This window comes from Theropithecus gelada, chromosome 5 (genome assembly GCF_003255815.1).
Source record: "Theropithecus gelada isolate Dixy chromosome 5, Tgel_1.0, whole genome shotgun sequence".
NCBI classification, from domain to species: Eukaryota; Metazoa; Chordata; class Mammalia; order Primates; family Cercopithecidae; genus Theropithecus; species Theropithecus gelada.
The window spans coordinates 102,043,368-102,065,113 of NC_037672.1; the positions used below are offsets into that span (position 1 = coordinate 102,043,368).

The 21,746-nt window shown below is 38.0% G+C and overlaps 1 protein-coding gene across 1 annotated transcript in view; it reads right to left on the bottom strand.

Moving 5' to 3' along the window:
• The window catches only part of CXXC4 (CXXC finger protein 4), a 27,766-nt gene extending 18,835 nt beyond the window's left edge, over positions 1-8,931 (bottom strand). The window contains exons 1-2 of the mRNA XM_025385873.1: positions 8,733-8,931; positions 4,761-6,082 (exon numbers count right to left, since the gene is read on the bottom strand). Of these exons, the coding sequence (XP_025241658.1) occupies positions 4,761-5,825 (1,065 nt within the window). The 5' untranslated portion in view covers positions 5,826-6,082; positions 8,733-8,931. The remainder of the gene's footprint in view (positions 1-4,760; positions 6,083-8,732) is intronic.
• Positions 8,932-21,746: the final 12,815 nt, after the last annotated feature.

Consider the following 21,746-nt stretch of genomic DNA (forward strand, 5'->3'; position numbering starts at 1 on the left):
TTTTTTTTTTTTTTTTTTTTTTTTTTTTTTTTTTTTTTTAATTTGCTCTTATATGCCTTGTGTTTGCTTGTTTATATTTTGTTTGATGATGGTTGAATTTCAAACATTCTTATGGCATAATTTACAAATTAATTTTAATTGCTTTATTTTACTATTCCTAATTGCCATCTAAAACATGGCTTAGAATTTACATGATGGTTGGATGGGTGAGGGTACTGTTTTCAATAAGGAAGTATTAAAAATGTACGCTTTGTAAGTTTTTAAACTGACAGTTAAAATTACACGTATTTACTGTGTGTACAACATGATATTTTGAAGTATATAAAAAACAACTTTAACTCCCTTCTATTAAATCCAGTGATGGAAAAATAATGTCATTGAACTTGTATTGCAGTTTGATGCCTTGGCCACAAATTCATTTGTAGCTTTAGTCAAAGACAAAATTTTCCAAGCTTTTTCTTTATTATTTACAAAATTGAGGTGCTTTTTCCTATATTATTCATATGTTACATTCTAATGTTAATATACTATCATTTTGTTTGAATTTTATTGAAAAAATTCCTCTTTCCCTTTCATACTTAATTATATATTTGCATTTTTTGGCTAAAATAAAAATATTTTTCTACTGGTAATTTTCTTAATCTTGAGATGAAAAATTGAGGACTCATTTTTTAAAAAATTATGACATAAAAGAAAAATTGGTGGATGTTTCCATTTAAGACACAAAGCATTTGCATTTTATCCATAGATTTTTTTAAGTCAACAAACCTCAGAAATGTGTATGTTCAATTATTGACTAAAAGCTCTTAGTCTGAGTGACACACCTATTTTACATCTGGTCTACAAGTTAATTTCCTCAGGAGGCAGGTGCCACCTTCCTGCACCCATTACAGACGGTGCTTTGTCCAGAGTTTTACAATTGCCATTTATGGTTGGGGCTCTTAGAACTTAACAGCATATACAACATGTCCCTCCTCCCCTATTACACTCTTCTGAAGTAAGTTATCAAGTTTGAGACAGTATTCGAATTTTTTTCCACCAACCCCCTTAGAAGCTCAACCTAACTTGTAGAAAAATTACGGCTGGCCTGTACATTCGGCAGATAGATTTTTAAGAGATAAAAGAAAGTAAAGAAAAAAAGAATGGCACCATCCTTCTTCCTGACTTTCCAGTTTCTCAATGTCTTCACTATAACCTGCCCTCTCTAGTTTCTTCACCAGCTCAAGGAAAGCCTCAGCGGTGGCAGTGTGAAACTTACTGCAGAGAGAGCCAAGATTGGGGGCAGGGAAACCTCCTGAGGCACTGTTTACTAATGTAATTCCATAAATCAACTAATGGGAGAGAAACCAGATCTGTGTGGTCTCTAATGCTGTCCCACAGAGATCAATCATGTCACCTGAACAATGTTCAGAGACTAAGAGGCTGGGGTTGCCCATGGGACAATTTTATCTCTTGAGCCATATCAGATTGGGAAAAGTTAGAAGTAGCAGAAATGTAACTGTTGCAAATATAAAAACTGAAGGATTATCTTTGCAAGAGACAAAGTGTTATCATGTAACTTATAAGGATCTCCTATATGATCACGTTTATTAAAACATCTAGGAACTTAATATTTTTCATTTAGGAGACAAATTTTTAAAACAGTTTTTGTCACACAAGGGGCAGACAGCATTTGTAAGGACTGCTTTGAACAATTAGTGGCTATTTTTTAACAGAGTAATTGACTTACTGAACAGTGGTTATGCAAATACATGGTGCACAGTATAACAGAAAAACTAAATGTTTTGTGTGCATTATCATATCAAATGTGATCAAGGGGTGATTTTATAAACACATTACTAGGGCATCATAAGATGCTCTTAAGGTGAGACTAAGCAGAAAAATAGAAGGCAGTTTTAAAAGGAACACTAGAGAGGAGCCTTTGATAAAAATCTGGATGAGAGTCCCAACATATCCATGCGAGTCTGTCTTAATTTCAGTTTTCTCACCCTGAAAAAAAAAAAAAAATTACTATCTCCAGTCTTTGGGATGAGAACAAGTCAATGGGAAGAGTGGCACATGAGGCTTGAAGTGATAAATAAGAATATATGTTATTATTATGATCCAGATGTTAATGGCATCCATAATTCAAAGCCAACAAATATTAGCTATGGAGTTTACATCTGGAACCCACAGGTAATATCCACAATGAGTCCCCAAGTCACTGCCCTCAGCCAGGAACCCATCCAATCTCTAAAACATTTTCTCAGATGAGGATGAACCAAATTTAAGAGAGAAACCAGGTCAGCAAGGGGATTTTCACCTCCCTGCAATTCCTCTTCCAGCTTTAGTTCAGTCATGGAAGCCCTGTCACTCTGACCTGTGCTCAGCTGGTTTCCTACAACCATAACTGTATTTGCAGTTTAAGGCAGTCATGATGGCATTCTCTTTTTTAATGATCTAGATAGAATCTTATACAATTTTTTAAAGTTTTTATTTTTTTTTCGCCAAATAGTATTTCGCTAATAATCTTAGCCTTGAAACACGACCCAGGCTCTGATAGAAGGGGTCTGAAGTTAGAAGATCACCTTGAGAGTTCAAAGGAAAAAACCAGCTTCCTCTTCCATCCATGCCTCACCTCGTGAAGATTAACAGAATTTTTGTGCATGATAATTTTTAAAAAGAAGAAAATGGAATTTTGTGGGATTTTGTCATCAAAATGCCTGAAGAATGTAAATATCACATCAAGCTTGTAGGAAAACCATCACATAAAAAAAATTACACCAGCATAGAAATTTGTGCAGAGAACCTACTGGTACTCATATCAAACTCCTCCAGGGTAATTATTTACTAAATAAATCAGAATTACTCAGTTACTACATATCCTAAATTGGGATGCAAGTAGTGCCATGAGTCTAGCTAAAGATGAGGCCTAACAGCAGAATCAAACTTATAATTCTAGATACTGCATTTCAGGAGGAAAAATAAAAGCCATGTTGTCCTTATCATTTGGGAATAGAGTATTTCAGTATGAACTGAATTTTAATTTCCCATAGTCCTTAGAAGTTACAATAAATTAATCCAGAAAGGAAGATTCAAAAGCTATTTTTTGCCACCTAAGAAAATACATGGACCTGAATTATAGTTGCTATTCTCTTTGCACAAAGAAAGTTGCCAAAGAAAATACAATAAACCATCCAGGAGTAAAGTTAAACTTTCCAAAAAGAGCTGATGCATCTTATAAAGAAAAATAAATGCAAATGCAATATTTTGATGAAACTGATCATACCCAATAGTGAGCATCAACATAATTCTGATATTTTTAGAATCCTAGAGTGCTATCTAGTTTGATTTACACCATTAAAGTTTTTTTAAAAAACCTGTATCTTCTTTGTGTTCAAATCTGTACCAAAGATCTTTAACTCTTCTCTTTATTATTTTAAAGACTGCTTCCCAGTTCATAAAGAAAACTCCTTTAAGCAGTACTCACAATTTTTAAAATAATTTACAGATACCCCTAAGATACCTTGTGAGAGCCACTCTCATCCTGCAATTCACCCCACAGAATGTTAAAATGTTAAAGCACAGAATGCTAAATCCACCACCTACAGTCTCACATATATATGAACATCTAATTATCTACCCTGTAAATTTTATCAAGAGACTATAACTACTTGTCCACATTTCTTTGCTTAATATACCATCAAAGTCATTTACCTGTGATTTTTCATTTTTCCTCTTTTTTGTTTTGATCAGGACACAATACAAAATTTGTATCCAACGTATCAATCTCTGTATGTAGCATAATTCATAGCCTAATTTAACAATTACTTTAGTGAGTATCTGTACAATATCTGTTTTAAAGACCTATAGGTAAAAGAAACTATTATTGACCATATAAGGTATCAACCAAAACCGTGCTTGGTGTATAGACCAACTTTGTAACCACAAAATGGTTACTTTGTCCAATGCAGAGACCAGGGGAAATACTTTTTTTGTAACTGAGTTTTAGAAATTATTCATTCTGAAACTATATAAAAGAACTTTTTAAACAAAATCACTCTCATCTGCCCTGAAATTAACTAATTGCATCCCTTTATTCTATGTCACATCTCCTTAAAATTTGCAGGTGGAAATCCACTTTCTACACAGTTTCAACTTTCTCCAAAAATATCAGATATGCAGAAAATGAAATAGGAAACAAACATTCTGCCTTGATGAGTAGAAAAACGATTCTAGAAGGGGGTAGGAAATCCCCTTCTGAATCCAGGTGTTTCAGCTTCAATGAATACCGTTTTGTGTGGTTTGTTATTGTTTTTTCAATGAGAACAGGTTTGTGTGCCACAAACTGTGTCCTCACTGTTATAACTGGGCCACTAACTTAGCCTGTAAACTTGCATAGGATGTGATGTGTCCAGTCCTTTGGTCAAAGATGCCCCACCCTTTTTAATAAGGAGCAGGAGGCATTTTAAACCACCAAGGGAAAACATTGAGCATACTGAATGTGAAACTTCTGATTCTTCAAACCAATTACATTATTTTTCCCCCAGGGATAAAAAGGAGGGCACTCTCTCTATCAGAAGGGCGGTGTCACGTGAAGTGCAGCTGGGGCGGGTGGTGGAGAGGCCAAGCCTTTCGCAAACCACCTACAACTCTTACCACCTGAATGAAGCTTCTGAGAAGGGGTACTGCATCTTGAAGCCAGACAAGAATCCCTGAAGGGGAGAGGGAGTGAGGAGGGAAGGGGGGAGACTGGGAAACAAGAAATCATCTCCTCTGACCTCTAGTGAAGTGCCAGGTTTTTTCTTTAGCTCTTCACATTTTCTAAATTTGCAGATCTGGTGTCCCGTTTTGCGATTCCTGCAACTGCTGCAAACGCCACAGTTGATGAGCCTCTTGCAGGGCACGCAGACCCCACACCTTTTCCTCTTCTTCTTGGCTGGGTTGGCTCCGCCAGCTCCCCCTGAGGAGGACGAGGAGGAGGAGGAATGATTCTGCGGGCAGTCTGCCAGATTGGCAATTTGAAACGCACTGTCTGTGACGGCTGCTGAGGCTGCTGCGGGGGAGTGAAGGGCTGTCATGACGATGACCCCTGGAGGTAATGAGATGCCCCCTAAAGCCGGGATAGCGGAAAAAGTCCCCACGCGCTCGGGGAGATTCATTATCTCTGCTTCAGCAGCGCCGCATTTGAGCTTGTTCATGCATTCCCCCGCCAAAGGTCTGCAGTGTTCAGGGGATAAGGTGGAGAGGAAATTAGTATTTGCCATTTGCAACGACGGCTCTGGCGGGCAGCCAGCTTTCCCCAGCCTCTGGGAGTCGTTTCGGTGGTGCATGCTGGTCCTGCTGCCGCCGCCGCCGCCGCCGCCGCCGCCGCCGGCGGGGAGGATCGCCGAGGAGGAGGAGGCGGAGGAGGAGGCGGCGGCGGAGGAGGATTTCCTGCCGCCCCCACCGCCCCCGCCCCCGCCCCCGCCGCCGCCGCCGCCGCCACCCCCGCCGCCACCCCCGCCGCCGCCCCCACCCCCGCCGCTGCCCCAGAGCATGGCGGTGGCGGCGGCGGCGGTGGCCGCGTTGTCGCAGTTCCAGGGGGACATGCCGATGCGCGCGGCGGCCGCGGCGGCGGCGGCGCTGCTGGGGAAGATGGGGGTGGTGATGCGCGCGATCTTAGCCGCCTGTGGGAAGGCGCCCCCGTTGGTCTTGTAGAAGGAGGTGGCAAAGGAGCGGTAGCGCTCCATTTCCGAGTTGTAATCCACAAGGCTGTTCAGAGCCCCTTCGGGCAAGTGGCTTTCCTTGGGCAAGCCCGGGGCCTCCGGGCTCGGCCCGGGCTCCACGCAGACATTGGTGTTCATGGTGCAGGGGGGGAAGAAGGGGTGCAGGGTGGAAGTGGGGACCGCCTGGTCCGACACCTGGGTGGAAAAGGGGGAAAGGTGGGGGGGAGGGAAGGGAGTGATGGTGGTGTTGGGGTGGGGGCCGAGGCGGGAGGGGAAAGTGGGTTCGGGTGGGGAGAGCAAGGTGAGGGCTGCTTTATTCCTCTCTGGGGCTCATTTCCACAGACGGTGAATTCCCAGGCAGCGTCTTCCTTTGCATTATCCTCCAACTGTTACAACTAAAATAAAGAAAGTCATTCCAACGAGCTGCACGAGGAAAAAGATTAAAAATAAATAAACAACCTCCCTCACTAACCCACCGCAGACAGCGAAAGCTCCCACATTCTTCCATCAGGTCCTTTGCATAAGAATCACCAAGATGTGACCCCCCCCCAGCCCATCCCCCCAACGCTCCCAACCCCCCTCCCTCCCTCCCCACAGCAAACCACAGCTCCTCCCCCCTATTCTTATAACCCTCCTGAGAAAATGTATTAATAGCCAGGATACCCAGGGAAAGAGGGAAGACGGGGGTGACAAACGCCTAAGGAAAAGGGCAATTGGAGTGCTAAAGACATGCAAATCATGGGTGGGAGGGCGATACTACCTAGAAGCAGAGGGCATTTAAACATTATGAAATGTGTGAACAAGTGCTGCCTGGGCATGCAAATGCTGTAAAGTAGAAAACAGCAATGGCCCTATGAGGAAAATGAACAGGAAATTAGCAAATGAAGTACTGAGAAAGTCTACAATACATCCGAGTATAAACTGTAAGCAAACACAATACAACTGAGAGCTAAGAGACTGCCCACATACAATCTGAACTAAAGAGGCAGGGAAAAAAGAACTACCAGCTGCCACGGTGTCCTTCTGTGTCTGCGGTCATTAGTTTGAATCCCAGCACAGCTGGCTCTGTTAGGGTCTTAATTCAATGGACCAAGGACAGGTCTCAATTGTACAAGCCATTTGGTGGTGGGGCTTGGTGGGGGTAAGAGGGTGATGTTCTACTTGATTTTTTTTTTTAAGGTAGAAAATAAAGATAAGCCACATAATTACATAGATACATATTTGTATCAGCAATGTCTCAGGTTTTAAACCAAGTGCCTGCAGCCTCTTTAAGAATATTCCTAATCATTCCTAATAGAGATTGCTGTCTCTTCCCAAGACAAGAAGAAAGCATGGCACTTTTTGAAAAGGATCTCTCACAATCACTGATTTTTGCATTGAGTAAAAGGGGGGGGGGGAGCCCTTAAGGTGTTCTTTGCCAGAGAAAAATAACCATTAAAATTATTTTTAAATTGTGCTCTTTTTAAGAGGAAAGTTTAATGTTAACTGGGTGTTTGCATTCATCTCCTTGCTTACAGGCCATTATTATGCTTTAGGAAGAGGTATTTTAGTTGTTTATTACAGAGGGAGAAGTACATCACAACCTTTCAAGAAGTAAAGCAAAAGCATAAAGTGTATATTCACCTAAAAAACCAGTTTCTTTGTTTCCAGATTTTTTGGCCAGAATATCTTTTTGTGACATCTTTTGAAGCCCATAGATTGGTCTAGAATGTAGAGTTCAGGGAATTCTACATGGGGGCCCAATAGTCTCAGTCTCAAATATTCAGAGTTCAAAATGGTTATCAATTATAGTGATTATGCTTATAATTAGGTTAATGAACCAGTTTTGCCCAAACTCCAAGTGCAAAAACTTCAAGACCTACTGATGAGGTGCTCTAAAAAGAGGGGTTTATGTAAACAAATCCCTATTAGGCAAAGTAAATCAAGATAAGGAACCTCACCCCAGGCTGGATTAGAAGCTTGCAGGCGTCTTTCAATCACAGCAAGTCCCTAATCACTCAGGAACCACCTCTGTGGTTTCGCATTAGGGAAAACTGCTCCCTTCTGAGGTCTGAGGGCAATACAAAAGGTGCCCCCAAAATGCTCTTGGCTAAATATTCTTGATGGTTGGAAGGGGTGGGGGAAGACACAGCAAGAATATGCATATAGCTTCAGTTTCTGCGAATCACATTGTAACTGCAAGACCATAATAACTGCTACTCAGTAAAAACTAGTTATGTCAACCATGCATTAGATATCATCACATTGAGTGGAGGGAAAATTTTCAACGTTTTAGTCTTTTGACCTTGTTCCAAATAAAGAAATAATTTAATGTCCCTTTTTTAGAGTCTTAGAGTGGTGTTTCCAAACACAAGCTTTCCTTGCTTTTCTGATTGCCATCACCACCCCCCTTCCTACCTCAAGGTTTAATACCACCAGAAACTGGAGAAAATGATTATGCCCAGTATCCAGGTCATTATTGTTTAATCAATGCATCTCTGGAGCATGAAAAAGGTATCTAAGCCACAGCTATTGTTTGGATTTTATTAAAAAACAAAATAACACACACACAAATAACTATAGTTCTATGCCAAAGCTAAATTAGAGATGCATACTTCATGATCCTGTTTTGCCTTTAAACAATGTGACTGTACATGCCTAATATTGTATGTCTGGTCTACCAGAGACATAGAGATCAAAGGTCATATTTAACATTCAGGAGGAGGGGCGGGTGCAGATTAATTAATAAATTAATACAGCGACGCTTTTTCTTGCTGGAGTCCAGCATTAATAATCTACTTTCACAATCCCAACGGACAGCAAACATTTAAGAGAAAAAAAAGCCAGAGAAAGAGAAAGAACAATCACTTACCAGTCTCTTTTTATTTGGGGAGCCTTAGAATTTGCAGACGCTGCCAGTCTGCCTTTAATTAGTTGCACATCACCCCCTAACACAAAGAAACACAAATCCAGATGTGTCTTGGCAGCTCCCAATTACAACTTTAATACTTGTAAACAAACTGTTGGGGAGGGGGGATAAATAAATATGCGGATCAAAAAAAATACCTGTAAATGGCTTTTTTTTTCTTGTTGCAGAGAGGAGGAGGAGATGGTGTTAGTGGTGGGGGTGGAAGGAGGAGGAGGTGGGGGGAGAGGAAAGAGTCGAGTGTGAGTGTATGTGTGAGAGCGCGGGGCTGTTGTCGGTGGTCTCTCCTCTCCCAGCGCGTTGCTCTCCGTCCGTCTCCAGTCGCTGTGTGCGAGGGAGGGAGGGAGCCAGGGAGTCTCTCCTCTCTCTCTCTCTCTCTCCTCTCTCTCTCTCTCTCTCCCTCTCTCTCACCCTCCCCCCTTCTCTCTCTGTTTGTGTGTGTGCGAGTGTGCGGTTGCTGGGGGAGGGGAGCGAGAGAGAAAGGCGAGGGAGGAGGTGTGGAGGCTGGGGGCGGGGGTGCGGGGGTGGGGGTGATTGGCGCCGAGGTGAGGAGGACGCAGGGACGTGGACACCTACTGATGATTGGCTGCAAATTACACGGGGAACAAGAGGCGCACGCGGGCCAGCGCTCCTTTTCACAAACCCTCTCCTCGGCAGAGGAGCCACGTTTTCCCTGCTCGCCTGCGGATCGCCCTCCCTCCTCGCGCCCGGCTCTCCGGCTCAGCCCAGCACACAGGGCTGTTGATTATTTTCTTTTGCTCTCGGAGATAATTGTTTGGAAGGGTTGGAAAGAGGGCGTTTCCGACACTCTGCGTGTGGGGTGTGTGTGCTGTGCGGGTGTGTGTGTGTGTAAATAAACTTGTCTGGGATTTTTTGGCTGGGTTGAGAAGAGCAATACAAGAAACAGAAAAGGTCATGTTTGTTTGAAGAATGCTCTTAGTTCGTACCCAATGGCGTGGTTTTAAATAAATTTCCTAGTGTACCCAGGAAGACTTAAAAAAAAAAAAAAATACCATTTAGATCTTTAAAGTAAGGGAAAACGGACTGGTGTGGTTCTTCAGACCCTCGAAATACTAGAAATACTATTATTCCAGAATGTAAAAAATCGGTGATATGATGCTTGGCCAATCTCAAAATCCATCTCAATCTCTGTCTCTCTTCTCCTCTACTCTTCTCTTCTCTCTCTCCTCCCAAACTCCTCTTTTACTATTCCATCTGGTAGTTACAAAGAATAAATCAGATTTTTAACTCACTGCCCTATTTTTTAATTCCAAACTTTACTTAAACAAAAACTTTTGTATTTCAGTCTATTTTAGAATAGTAAGTGATTAACATTTCACTTCTTGCCACTTGGGAAAACATAGTTTATGAATTGAAATATAAATATTTTACCGCAGGTCAAATACAAATAAAGCTCGTTCATAAATGCAGCTGTAAATTAACCTCTTCACTGCTGCCTCAAATAAAATATTTGTGGACACATGCTATCCTACTATTAAAGTATACTCTAGTGGAAATAGTTATAAAAATAAGATACAGAATTATGAATACTTTTGAACAATTTTTTTTCTAAAAGAAAAACAGTGGCTAAGGTAAGTTATAGAGTAGGAAAGAAAAAAACTTAAGCTTATTTAAATTGGTGTTATCAAGCAGAGTGAAAGTTTTGTATTAAAATTAAAAGTGTTTATAGTAATGCAATATTAATTTTTCAGATAAGCGAGGAAAATATAATGTTTTCTTTCTTTAATAAGAAAAAAATGCTGAAAAGACATTTTAAACCATTTTGTATTTGAATTTCAAAAGATAGACTTTGACCATATCAAGACATTACCAACTATGGAGGATAAATTGTTGATAGCAAGTTTAAAACTGTGGTGTGTGTATGCCTAAATGAAGGTGTTATTTCAAGAGTGGGCTACTATTGCAATAGGAAACAGGTGTATTTTGTGACTCATTGATTAATATACATGTTTTGTAATTTTTTAAAGCATAAGCTGTTTGATTATTACTAGTTATTTGACATAGACAAAATAACTGGATGGCTATTAATTATTCAAGTTAATAAGATATTTTTATACTTGTGCTAATGCCTTATAAAAACAAAAAAGGAAATTTTCCGTTTGATTTTTTTTTTTGTTTTAGCTAAGCTTCATAGGAAGTTTATCAGGAAAATATAGTCACTTTTTAATGAGTGAAAACATGCTAGAAAAATGATAGATTCTTAAACATCTTTTCACAATATTTAAAATATCAGTCCAATGTTAGAAATTTTGAAGTTTATAAATAAGCAATGTTTTTAATCAAATAAAGACATCATGCTTTCTTTTGCCAAATTTTCTTTTCTGGAAATTTTCCTTTTTGGAAATTCCTTTTCTCATGCTTTCCTTTTTGAGACTCTTTAAGCTTACTTTCAAAATGAAATCTTAAACACATGAGAGAAAATATGTTCTAAATTCCAATGAATTTTACTTTCCAGCTGATAAAGGAAAACTATAGAATGTTTGGTCTTAATAATTAATAATAATAGCCCCTATTAATGATCCATGAGTGTCAGATCCTGCGCTAAGTAATTTGCAGATATTCTATTTTGTCCTTGCAATAATCCTGTGAAGTGGCTATTATTTCCATTTTACAAACAAGGAAATTGGGGCCCAGAGAAATTAGGTAACCTGGATTAAGTCATAAAGTTAGTATGTAAAAAGTTTGAAATTTGTACCCAATCCAGTCTATTCCAAAGCCTTATGTTTATAACCTCTACCCTATTCTCACTATCAATAATTAATCAATCAATAAACCTTCTCTTGATACTAGAACCTCAGATTTAATTATGATTGTAGGCCCCTAGTTGATATGGCATCAATTAAATTTATAAAATAAATTATAAACAATATACCTCATGGCTTTGATATAGCATTCTATTGCCTTTCCACCAGGGAATTGATTGCATACTTAGCCAAATATGATCAGGGGAAATATTTTTTCTCATCTCATATCCATTAATTTTTTATACTAGTGTAGACACGTATATGCAGCCTGCCTTTCACTAGTCTACGTCTGTCTTCTTTAAAATGACATATCAGGGTTTTAATAATAATACCTGAGAACACTCAGTTCTCCGATAACTCTCTCTAAGTCCACATTTTTGTGTGAAACACCAAAAAGTGAAGTTGTTTTCTCTGCAAAATGCCCATGACAGCTTCCAATTGCCTGGAAGTGGTTTGTGCCTTTACCCTGATTTATGATTTTTTAAAAATCTTAACTAGGAGAGAGTTCAAAGCTTTCATAGATAACCTGATGGGAATTTTTTAAAAGCCCATCTTGAGCATCACCCGAAAAAAGTATCCCCACTCGGCATACATTTTTTGTTCTGCTCTGAAATATCTTTAAAATACTGCTACTTTCCATCATAATCATTATCAATATCCTCATCATTATCCAGAATCTTCAAAAAGGTAGCATATTCTGTTGAAATAAATAGACCTCAAAATTTAGCAATGCAAAATCCACAGAAGTATATGTTTTCTCATGGAACAGTCCAGGGTGGGAATTTCAGATCAGACACCATTCTTCTCTATGAGTGACCCATAGATTAAGATTCCTTTTATCTTGGGACGTTTTTCATCTCCAAAGGACAGCTCATCAACTGCATGAAGCTGGCAGAAGGACATGAAGGAGCTATGATGGCTTCTTAAAGGTCTTGGTCTTGAAGTGGAACATAGCACTGTGGCTCACATGCAATTGTCAAAAACTCATTACATGCCACACCTAGCTGCAAAGATTACTGGGCAGCCAACTCCAAGATGCAGATTTATTACTATGGGGTAGAGAAACAATTCTGAGGGACAGCTGGCTGTCTTCCACATAGAGTAACACAGAAGGTGAATAATCTGATGAAGGGATTAAGTAGACCACACAGCCCTGAATGTGACCTTGAAATTCCTCTGCTCCCTGGAAGTTATTTTGCTGATTACCACTGAAAACAGTCTTAATGACTTTAGGGAAAGTTTGGCAACTGTGAAAGAACTAAGCTTTCTTAAATACTTGTAGGATAGCCAAGGCATGGTTAGAATATTCAAACAAGAATTTACTGAAGAAAAAAGACAGCAGAAGTAACACAATCAGAGGAAAAAGCATAAATAAAAAATAAACTAACTGAGATAAATCTTGGGAACATGCAACTTGTCTGCTGGTGTTTTCAAACCAAGAGGTAATTTTTAACCTCCCACTAATGAGATGTTTACTATTAGTCATAAGAAAATACACAACATGAAGGTCAGAAAAGGTGTGTGGAGCTTTCTTACCTAATATCCAAGGACTCACATCTCAACTCATGTTCATGGGCTCTGCGAACCACCTCTTTTGCCACAGTAATTCACTATGAATATAGTAAATAATCACACTCATTATGGAAGGAATATTCCCTTAAAACAAATAGGGAATAATTTCTTTAACTCTTTTGACTGGCCAAAGATCTACCTAGGATTTTTATTTACCTGGCTCCTTTACCAGAATTTGAGTTGGTTGATATTGGGAATTGTGTCTTATTCAGCTTTGTGTCCCACCTCATACCTACTATGCCTACCACATGGCAGGTTCCAAACATTCTGGGTCATGCATATTGAAATAATATAGTATACATGAGATGTATGGAAGTAAATTCCCCATTGCCTATAGGATAAAAGTGCAAAATTTATAAAATTAATTTCATGAAGCCCTTCTCCAACTGGTTCCATCTTTTGAATCTAATCTACTATTATTCCTTCTAAGAACCCACTATCCCAGCAGATCCACTTAGCTCAGAAAACTTCATTTGCCTTATGACCAGAGGGGGAGAAAATCTTTAATTAATAATGAACTGTGAGCTAAACTGAAGTACTATTATTTCCATAAAAGAAATTTTTGCATATAAAAAATTATTATAGCATAATGAAATAATATTTTTAAATCCCTTGATTTAACATTTTCAGAACATTTTGGGAAGTTGTCTTGGTGTCTTAACGATTGGGATTTGATGAAGCTACTTCTTAAAATCAATATTCTGCACACCTGTTGTTTTCTTTCACTTCTAATTAAATATTGATACATTGTTATCACAATGCTGACCTTCATATTCAAAGCTGGTACTTTTAACCTGCCAACACAGTAGGTCACGTGCTTTGAGCTGTTATCTTTACTCTCTTACCTTGTCTTTCTAAAGACTAATAGGAGGTACTTATGGAATGGCTGGCCACTGTTAAGGATAAAAACTGTGACAATTGAGGATAATGAAAATAATGGGTTCACAGGGTTAAACCCATTACGTTGGCCTCATTAACATCATATTCAAATCAACTAAGCTAATCAAGTACCACATATTCACATATTTTCATATACAGTTTGGACACTAGACAAATATGTATCAAGTATTATTCTGGGCATTAATTTTTAGAATTGTTCCTTGCCAGACCAAATCTGGTATAGCCCCATTTTAATTTACTCATGATATTTTTTCTCATCATATAAATTCCATTTCTATAAAACTATAGCTCTGATACTCCATGGAAAGTGCTATCCCCAAACACAGAAATCCAAACTTTCAATGATAGGCTAGAAAGGGAAAACTCCAGAAGAATGTTTTTTCTTCCATAGGCTCACTGACATAGCTTGATTTTTATTAGCTGTTGTTTTCCTTGTACTTTCCCATAAATATTTGTTATCCTTTGTTCATTGGATTATTAGAAAATATAAACAATAACATTCCAGATTTTGTCAAAGTAGTTACTCATGAAGGAAACAATGGATCACTTTTGCTACAAAACACCAAGTGATGGTAAATAGCTTCCAGGCACTAACAAATCTAAACACAGATTTGTAACGTGGGCCCCAAGCTGTTCTTTGGGGTCTCCCTTTTCCTTTGCCTGACAGAATCAAAGCATCCCGTGCTGGCCTTTGTCCCAGCAAAATTCTCCTTAATCACAGAACTACCTGCGTGCCTTCTGGAACATAAATTTCTTCAGATAGCTAAGTAATGGTAAAGTAATACAAAGTGAGGAAATCCTGTGGTGAAATTTGTAGTTAAGAGCTAACCAGGAAACACTTTGTCCACAGTGCTCAGTGTGCCAATAGTCCGTGTTCCCCTGACAGCAGTCCAGAATGTGATGGTGTCACTTCCTTCTGCTCTCGCCCATTCTCTTCTGCACACAGGACACTGGAAGTCAATAACATAGTCCCCTATCTCAATTCTTCCTATTCTCTATCAAAACTCCAAATTCAATAACTTAGGTAACCAATGTTCTATTAATACTCCTCTCAACAGGAAGAAGTGGACCTTTTATTTAAGGCAAGCTTACATACAGGCACTGGACATTTTATTAAGAGGCCTCTGAATCTTCAAATTGCTAGACAGGACTTACCCAGTTAGAAAAAATAATCTTCAATTTTTAATAACAGAGTTACTTCAAGAATGTACCTTGTGAAGACATAAAATTAGGTTTATAAAAGTCATATTGTTAAGCTCTGTGAAACTCCAAAATTAAATCTGTCTTAAACCATTTCCTATTCTATAATGTCACCCTTTTTGAATTTGCCATCTTTAAGTAGAATAAGGAAATGTTTACAAAATGGTTGTGAACACAAAAATTATATTTTTTCCCTGGAGATTTTAGACTTCCAGTGTAACCTAGATATCTGCATTTGCAAAAGTACAGGTTTCTTAATATTAGTCTCAATATTTTATTTGAAATCAAAGCCACTCTTCATGCTTGTTTTTTTAAAGTGTGTTTCCATTTAGTTTATCTTCAATTAACTCCCTTTTTTAAAAAAGAATTCTATTTTTCTTTGTGGAGAGGAAGAATTCAAGACAATATCCCTGAGTTGTTAATGTTCAGTCCAGAAAGGTTTTTTTCCTTCCCAGTGCTGACCTTTGTTATGCCGTAGTTATAGCAACAAGAAGAGTTCCTTCTGTCTGTCTGTTGTGTTCTCTTTCCAAACTAATGACAGTCTTTTATATGCTGTTGTGTAGTATGGGGAATGCTTTACGTGCATTGATTTCTTGATTTACTGATGCATTTAGCTAAACCAGCAATTTGAATGGAAATTTTTAAAATAAATGCAATTAATTGAAATGGAATTTGCACATTATATATGTTATTTATGGAATACAGATCATTTATTTAGGCATTTTTCTAGTTTGTCTTTGAACTTCACTGATCAACTTGCAGTTTAACTTCTCAGTGACCAAGTTTATTTATCCTATCATTATATCTTCTTAATCAAAACAGGAAGAGAGCAAAGAGAGAGAGAGAGAGTTACCCCCCTAGAAGGGGAGTAACATGATGTAAGAACACGTAGTTTTTCTGCCAACCTGGGTCATACAATCATTATGACCTTAGGCATTCTACCTCTCATTTTACCGATCTGGAATATCAGTTTAATTATAGTAATTACCTATCTCACAGGGTTCGTGAGGTTTAATTAATGTTAGCAAAGTGTTGGAGCTATTTAGTAGAACAGTACTATAAAAAGCAAACTACCTGAAAATCACAACTATGTTCTCCCTACATAGTACTTAATTTTACACACTTCTTTTCTTTTTCCTTCAGAGTTAATTTAACATTTATTGCTTCTTTTTTCTGTCCTCTCCATATCTACGTCTATGGTCTTTGCTACTTGAGACTTACTTTGGATGTAAAACATAGCCTCTGTCCCACCTTTGTTAGATTGCACTATCACCTCCAGGAGCTCAACATTTCTGAATCTAACTGGATTGGGATTAACAGTAGTATCTGAGCAAGTAGCTGTGGCTACATACTTCCTTTAATTCCAGTTAGAAACTGTCAGTTAATAATCTGAATTTGATTCTCAAACACCTTGTGTTTGTATCCATGGTGTTAAAGCAAACTGAATTAGACTTCCAGTTTTTTATTGAAAGTTGGAAGTTCTGTAAGTATTGTGTCTGCATTCCATCCTGGAAATAGTAGCTGTAGCTATTATTAGTGATGGAGTCTCTAGTTTGCTGGCACTTTTAGCATTCCCTGCTGTCTAACACTTGCCCACCTAAGCATTGGAATTTGTAACTTAAGGCAACTAAGTACACTTGTGCTAGCTGTTCACTGCACAACAATGCCTGGCCAAATGGGCAAGTAGGAGCTGGAATCCAGCCCATTGCTCTGCTTGCCAAGCCATGTTCTGGTGGGTCTAATTTGCAAAAAGGCATTCTAGGGGCTAGAAATGGCCTTATCAGAATCCCCATTACAGGTCAGTTAAGTAAAGCAATGAACATTGCAGCCACCTTTATTTATATTAAAAAGTTAATTATAATTTGAAATTATATCCCACAAGATTATATTTAGATTAATATTAAAATCATATTCAATTTTATCTGTATCCCTTTTTTGTGAACCGATTTCACCTAAAATATATTCCAATATGAACTAATTTTCAAATAGAATGTAAATAATGTGAAATTTTCAATTGTATGAACTCATTACCACTGAATCAGGAGTTATATTTCATTGAATATCAACAAAATGACTAGTAATGTGAATTGGATAGTCGTAATAACATTGTATTTCTTTCTTTGGGAACAACTACTCTTTAAAAAGAGGGCGACACTGTTCAGACCCCAGTTCCTTTCTGTTATCTGCTAACATTTTATAGTGGTAGGACTGCTTGAAAGAGCAGTCGTTTTTACCTATTTGTTACTTGGCTCTTTTAAAATGCATGATGATATGATGGCATTTCCTTTAAAATGTTTCTATTTTAAAAGATATCCTATTCCTGTAATTCTTGGCTACTTTATATTAGTGAAAAAGAAATAACTCTGTTACCTAATGGGAACACTGATTGATTTACATACCTTTCTTTACCAAGTATCAAGAGTCCAACATTTGAACAATGTCCAAAAAAAGCTAGCCTCTAGATATTTTACTGCATGCTAATCTCCTTGCAGAGGAAATCAGACAGGTATATTCATTCGTTAGAGAAAACAAAATAACTTTATTCTTTAATAAAGAATACATAGAAAGAAGGTTTTGAGAATTCTGAGTACATGTAAGAGAAAATTACTCAAACTGGCTGGCTTAAATGATGAGGTCTCTTGTAGGGCAGACTCCAGGCAAGGAACAACCTGTGTGGCTTATAGATGTCACACTTAATATAGGTTTCTTCCATCTCTTTGTTCATTATTCCCATTATCTTATTTTTTCTTTCAAGTAGTTCCCTCACAGTTACTGCTCCAACATCATATTCCACACATTAAAAATCATTCGGGAAAAGAAAAGGACTTTCTTTTTTTTTTATGTGTTTGTGTGTTTAGAGAGAGGAACTTTCCTAGAAGCACCACCACTGACTTCCGCTAAAAGGATGTCAGTTATGTGACGACACATAAACCAAAATTGGGTTATGTGACGACACATAAACCAACCATTTTCAAACAGAATGAGATTGTCTTATTCCTAATAAGTATCTACCGGCCCTGGAACTAGAGGTGGAATCATTCTGAAACACAAGACAGTGTGAAGGATAGGAAATTCCTGAACATAGCCATGATTTGGTTAAGAAGGTAGAAGAAGATAGGGAATTGGATGGTTGTTGGTGAGACCAGTATCAGTGTCTGTTGTCTTATATAAGTCTATTATCACTTGATTTCTATTGTCTTAGAAAAACTAACCAGCCCTAAATCACATGAAGCATGTCAGATTACATATAACAAGAGAAGGTCAGTTTATGGATGCCAGCTCTTTATTATGGGTTAATTAGTGAATTATAATTTCAGCTCTGAATGCCTATAAGCAAGATTTATTTTTAGCAGCATGGCTTTCCCAGCAAAGTTTTGATTTACTGACCTATCTTTATTGAAACTTATCTCATGTTCATCATTGAAGACATTTTATACTGTGTTACATAAATCAGGGAGTATCTGAACTTGATCTATAAGGTATAGGGCTATAGGATGTGAGGAGAAAGCAAAGAGAATGAGGAAGTTAAAAGAAATTAAGAGAAACAATTTAAAAATGGCAAGGTACATCTATTTCCATAATTAAGTATATCTTGAATATTTTCCTCTTATACCTTCTACTGGCCGTTAAAACTATTACCTTAACATATTTGCAAGTAATCAGAAGCAAAGTAAATAGCCAGTCCTTAAAATTTCAAGTTGATCCCCAAACTGACTCAAATTTGCAAAAATCTGGCATAATTTAAAAGTAAATAAATAGAAGTAACACTTAGCAGAAGGTTCCTAACATAAACAAAGCTGTGCACGTTTTGTTTATTTATGGGATCCATGCAAAGTGTCATATTCATTTAAAAATATTCAGCACGAGAGTGATTGATTTTAAAAATTGAATAGAATTAAGGAACATAGGCATTCTTTAAAATTTAAAGTTCTGTAACAGAAAGAATGGCTATTTTTTCTAGTATTATACTTGGGAAAACATTTTTCTCCTTTATGTCTGTTCTGATTTTTTTAAACGTTGACTGTGAGAAAAATAGCCGCCATTTTATTCAAAAGTGCATTTTAATTGGGAGGTAGCCAACCCCACTATTCATGTAATACCTGTATGTTGCTCAAGATTAAGTGTTAAATATTAAGTATGAAATCTCCTAAATTAATCTTTTATATTCAATATATTTTTATAGCATTCTTAAAAGACAAAACATGTTAAAATCCCTATCCTTATGGAACTTATATTCTACTGCCATGTCTTAATTCAACTAATAGCCATTTACTCTTTCTTTCCAGCCTAGATTATTCTCTATCACATTTTAATTGAATAAATATTTTTTGAACACGTTAGGTGCATGGCATAATGGCAAGTACTGAAGGAATGAGAAACTTCCTTGAAAAACTAACAATTTAATAGAGGGTACTCAGACAGGAAACACACAAAGACAGGTCTAATATTATAATTATCTCACCTCTTCTATAAAAAGAAGAATTTAAGTAAGTAGAGTGTAATAAAAACCAGACCCTAAAAATCTCTGTATTGTAAGTATCAATATAGTGTAATAAAAGCAATGAGGAAAGCCTGGATAATTTGGAGGTCTGGGATGCTCCAGAGGAAAACCTCACAAGAGAAGTCTTTGAAGTGGCATGACTAACAACTGGAGAAGGGGAGAAAGAATCTTTGGCATAAAGGACAGGGTGTAAGCAAAAGCTGGGGAAACACAAGTGCATAGCAGAGCCCAGAAATGGTATGTTGTTGATTGTGGCTGCAGTAATGAGACATCAAGAAGAGACAAGTGATGGGAAATGAGACCCAGAAAGAAGAATACTGTTAAATTGCATACAGCCTTTAAGGTTATGCTGAGGAAAAAGACTTGCTTAGGAGTAAAAAGAGGCCAATATATGTTGTTTATTTCAACATATCTGTACTCACTTGTGTGTTTTTGTTTATTTTTGTTTTAAAGTATCCTTCTGACTTACATTGGAGAAGATGATTTAAAGGAGGTGAGACATTTTGTCGCTTAGCAGCATTTTAGATAAAGATCCCAGCAAGAGGATGGAAGAGGAGGGAGACAATGCAGACAATTTGAGGAAAACCTACAGTTTGTTTGAAGGAAAGACGAACTTAGAGGACAAGAAGGGTGATTCACAAAAAGTCATCTGGAAGGGAGATGTTAACCAAAAAACAAAAATTCTTGAAAGAAAGGATATTCCTAAAGTGAGTGAACCATTGATGCTGAAAGGTCTACAAAGGCTTGAAAGAAGTTTCTAGGGGCAATTCTAGAGTTGTGCTCAGAGCAGTTTTTAACCACTAGTTGGTTTGGGAAGAGATGGGAAACTCCTATTTCTACTGCTGCTTGGAGTACAATGCCAAAATTGGCTTCTGCTCATTTGTGTGCCTAAACTATGGTTATTTCGTGATTTATTTTATGGGAAATTATTATTTATTTTACGTGGAAAACCTGAAAAACTAGAGGCTTTTGCTACATATTTGAGCTTGCCCCTGATTGAAACCAATAAATGTGGCAATAAGAAAAACTTGTCAGTAAACAGTTTCAAAGACCTAGTGGTTACGTGGATAAATGTGCAGTCAAGATCATCCCTTTTCTGGTCTTCATACTGCCATCAAGATGATTTATGGGAGAAGAGAATCCCATAAATTCTAACCTTTGCATACTCCCCAACACTTACCTCCTCCACTACTGGCCAAAGACCATTAGGACTCATCTCTTTATACACTTTATTACTGTTGTATCAGTCACAGCCATAAACCCTGGCTTCCCAGAGCATTGTTGATTTTTCACATTCCAGTTTCTATATATAGCTCTGTATATCCACCTTCTAGTAGCCATCTCCTGACATTGTTGGTTTTTGAGACTGAGTGTCTGCCATCAGCAAAGCCCCCTGTGTTCTCAATAGCTTCTCTGAAAATCCCCTTCATCTTGCTCTTGTTGAAATGTGGTTCTTTGGGAAGCACTTGCATGGCGTGTAGTGCTGTCAAATTGTGATCCTGGGGAAGGTTCCTTCTTGCTCATCATTGTCATTTCCAGACTGTTCCATGATATTCAAACTCTGTTCTCCACTGCTGTAACAGTAATGTCATAAGACTACGCTCCCTACTTCTGTTTCTTGTTTAAATCATCTAAAGGACTGAAGGGCTTTCTTCAATCCATGAAAACTTTAGCTGTAACTCTTGGTTCACACCACCACAACTCTTTCCTTGATTCTGAGTATTTTCAGTATTTAGCCATACAATTCTTCGAGTCCTCTTGCCTCCTTGATCACCTCCCTTCGATTATTTTTTTCTCCCACCTCCCTTCTGTCACTAAACTCTGTGGTCACACTCTGGAACCACTGTCTACTCATCGCTTCCTGTATTTCTGGATCACTTCCTCAAATCATTGGCTCTCAAATATCCTTCAGTGGTCTCTCCCACTGAACCTACAATCCATTGATCCTGCCACTGTTACCGTCATCTTCCCATGCCTCTGTTTCCCTACATACTCAGCTTGGTCAATCATTATAAACACTCCCTTTCAAACACTCTAAATTTTCCATGATCAATCATTTTGAACACTCTCTTTCCTAAACCTCAATTTATTTAGCTATCTCTTGGCTAAACCCTTACTTTGGGATTTATAAGCTGTGTTTAACCAAAGTAAACACAGTAAAGGAATGCCTGCTCCATTCCCTTCCCTGAATAGCTACATATGGCTGGAAAAATATT